A 3,204-nucleotide genomic window follows, 5' to 3' on the forward strand; every position below is an offset into this window, starting at 1 on the left:
TTTGCAGGGACAAAGCTTAAACGCAGAAGAGAGCCATGTGAGTGAAGGGTCTGTGGTCACTGTGAGATGGGCGTTTCCCATGACCAGCGTGGGCTCCGCCCCCTCCCAAACACCGCCCCCACATCAGATCGGACACTCACACAGTAACAAAGGCAATAGAGGAGTATAAATTACATTTGGTAAGAAAATAAATATCAATACTATATTATCTCCTCAATCAAATCTTAACATTGAGTTTTATATTTTATGTTAACACTGGGCAATGGAGACAGTTTGTCACAATCATTTGGCTAAGGGGTGTAGTTCTGTGGGCTGTTTCACTCATTCTTATCCACTGATGGAGCTGTCTCAGTAACCTGGTCCTCACATGCACTGCAGTCAGATATGAACCTGTCATAAATGTTTCACATGTTTACAGATCAGACTGAACTGAGCGGCAGAGAACTGCCTCACATCTCACTCTGTATGTGAAGCCCAGATGAGACAATGCACCTGTGCAGTCAGATCAAACCCAGCCCTTAGCTTACATATGGCAAGACAAGCACAAGTGTATGATTAAAGGTGCAAATGTAATATGCAAGTGTTAACTAATTAGCAAGTGTGTGTATGCACGTGTGTGTGCGTGTGTGCGTGTGCGTGTGTGTGTGTGTGTGTGTGTGTGAGTGTGTGTGTGAGTGTGAATGCACATGCATACATGGAGGTCTTTGTGTGAGAGACTAAGAACTGTCTTCAACAGATCGTTTCTTGGCGAACAGGTGAGTGGGGTCCCTGTTTCGCAGGTTGGGCTGGATCTTGAACATGGGCTGTCCCATAGGCCAGCGGAAACCTCCATGGCCTTCCATCCCAGCGGCTCCGTTGGCAGCGGCTCCGGACGGGCAGGGCTTGCTCTGAAGGATCTGGAAAAAGGTGGTCATATCTGGGCCGAGTCTGGCCACGAGGCCTGCTCTCACCACACCCACCGTGTCCTCGTCACACCCCAGCAGGCTCTGCAACAGGGTGCTGTAGTACCTGGTCCACGGGCAGAAAACACACAGTCAGCACCAGAACCTCTCTCATCTTCCCAGGATGGGTCTGAGAGCACTTGGTGGGCCGTCCACAGCTGTGCAGAGACACTCTCACAGACACACTGACACACAGCTGCGCAGAGACACTCTCACAGACACACTGACACACAGCTGCACAGAGACACTCTCACTGACACACTGACACACAGCTGCACAGAGACACTCTCACAGACACACTGACACACAGCCGCACAGAGACACTCTCACAGACACACTGACACACAGCTGCGCAGAGACACTCTCACAGACACACTGACACACAGCTGCACAGAGACACTCTCACAGACACACTGACACACAGCTGCACAGAGACACTCTCACTGACACACTGACACACAGCTGTGCAGAGACACTCTCACTGACACACTGACACACAGCTGTGCAGAGACACTCTCACAGACACACTGACACACAGCTGCACAGAGACATTTTCACAGACACACTGACACACAGCTGCACAGAGACACTCTCACAGACACACTGACACACAGCTGCACAGAGACATTTTCACAGACACACTGACACACAGCTGTGCAGAGACACTCTCACAGACACACTGACACACAGCTGCGCAGAGACATTTTCACAGATGCACTAACACACAGGGCCTCATCACAGTGTCTGAAGATCTGAAGACAACCAAACTAATATCTAAATGTGCCTTCCTGTTTTCTCGCTTTGACAAACTTCACTGTCTTTCTGACATGACTCACCCCATGCTGTGTTCTGGGTCTTTCTTTATTAGAAGACTGATGTGATGTGACTGTCTGTCTGTCTGTCTGTGTGACTGTAACATTCAGTAACATTCAGTCTCTTTATCAATATACAAACATACAAACTCACAATACACAAAGACCTTTCTGTCATTCTCATTAGTACTTTTTATTTGGGTGAAACACTGCATGCACTATCCCTGTAAAAACACTACATGCGCGGTCCCTGTAAAAACACTACATGCACTATCCCTGTAAAAACACTACATGCGCGGTCCCTGTAAAAACACTACATGCGCGGTCCCTGTAAAAACACTACATGCGCGGTCCCTGTAAAAACACTACATGTGCTGTCCCTGTAAGAAGTGATGTGGGCGGATTCTGTGAGACTGTGTGTGACTGACTGGTCTCTGTAAGATGACACTCATGGCTGACGCAGTGTGGCTGAGACGCTCCGTTACCTGTTGGGAAAGTGAGCTGGGACCTGGACCACCTCTCCGATGGCGTCTGGGTTGGTACGTGCCACGCCGCAGATGTCCAGCTTGCTGTAACAGTCCTCCTGCACCTCCGCAATCATCTTCTGGAAGTTGGAGCAGCGGCGGATGGTCTGGAAGACTTTGGATGTGATACCGTTAGCGATGCATTTGATGCTCTCCTTCACAAAGGTCTTTCCCTGTACACAATTCAAAAGAGCAGTTTAGTGAAACAAAGAAAAAAGACGAGACCCGGTTTATTTCACTGTGAAAACCTGGCGTGATGCAGTCAGTAAACCTGGAGACTGGCTGTGAGTCTACCTGTGTGTTGAAAAGGGCAGCAGTGTGAAGGAACAGGTTGCAGATGTCGTACATGCCGTCTGTCTGACAGGTGGAGTTGTCCAGGCAGGCGAAGGTGTCACAGCCCACCTGCACGGCGCTGCTCAGACAGCGCGCCACCTCCGCTATAAACAGGACACAAACACTTCATTATCAGACCACAACAGGCTCCTCATACAACTACACAATCAAAAAGCCGTCTTCAGAGACACTGCATGGACCGTAGACCGAGGGGCTGCTGAGAGAGAGAGTTGGAGAGCACTCACTGGGGCTGCTGACGGAGAAACGGGCATGCCGCGGAGGAGACTCGTCCTGGTCCATCTCGAAGGCAGACACGGCCAGGGCAAGAAACAGGAGAAATCCACCTCTGCGAAGCATTTTGGTGTTTCAGACGATCCTGTCTTAACGCAGCACTGAGGATGAGTTTCAGATTGCTTCTCTACCCCTGTCCCTGAGGACTCTGGGCCAATGTGAACACAGCAAACAATTTATAGCTATCCTGCTCAGACTCACAAATCTCTGTATTAGTTGAGTCGTCCAATCAGAAAGCAGTGTTCTGCAGGAGATCTTTCAATGGTTGAACTGGCATCCCCCCCCAAAAAAACTTTCCATGCC

General features: G+C 49.7%; 1 protein-coding gene across 1 annotated transcript; it reads right to left on the bottom strand.

The window, feature by feature from the left end:
- Positions 1 to 716: 716 nt before the first annotated feature.
- On the bottom strand, positions 717 to 2,967 carry stc1l (stanniocalcin 1, like). Its single transcript, XM_030769580.1, has 4 exons — positions 2,856 to 2,967; positions 2,572 to 2,714; positions 2,239 to 2,450; positions 717 to 1,008 (listed from the first exon to the last, which is right to left on the bottom strand). Exons 1-4 carry the CDS (start codon positions 2,965 to 2,967, stop codon positions 717 to 719), a joined length of 759 nt encoding a protein of 252 aa, XP_030625440.1.
- Between the last annotated feature and the right edge of the window lie 237 nt (positions 2,968 to 3,204).

Source organism: Chanos chanos, chromosome 3 (assembly GCF_902362185.1).
Source record: "Chanos chanos chromosome 3, fChaCha1.1, whole genome shotgun sequence".
NCBI classification, from domain to species: Eukaryota; Metazoa; Chordata; class Actinopteri; order Gonorynchiformes; family Chanidae; genus Chanos; species Chanos chanos.

Excerpts from the sequence above, each read along its gene's own strand:
- stc1l (XM_030769580.1), bottom strand. The coding sequence starts at position 2,967 with ATGCTTCGCAGAGGTGGATTTCTCCTGTTTCTTGCCCTGGCCGTGTCT. Across the intron at positions 2,451-2,571 it reads CTGCCCTTTTCAACACACAG|GGAAAGACCTTTGTGAAGGA; the intron begins GTAGACTCACAG and ends AATTGTGTACAG. Across the intron at positions 1,009-2,238 it reads CCAGCTCACTTTCCCAACAG|GTACTACAGCACCCTGTTGC; the intron begins GTAACGGAGCGT and ends CCCGTGGACCAG.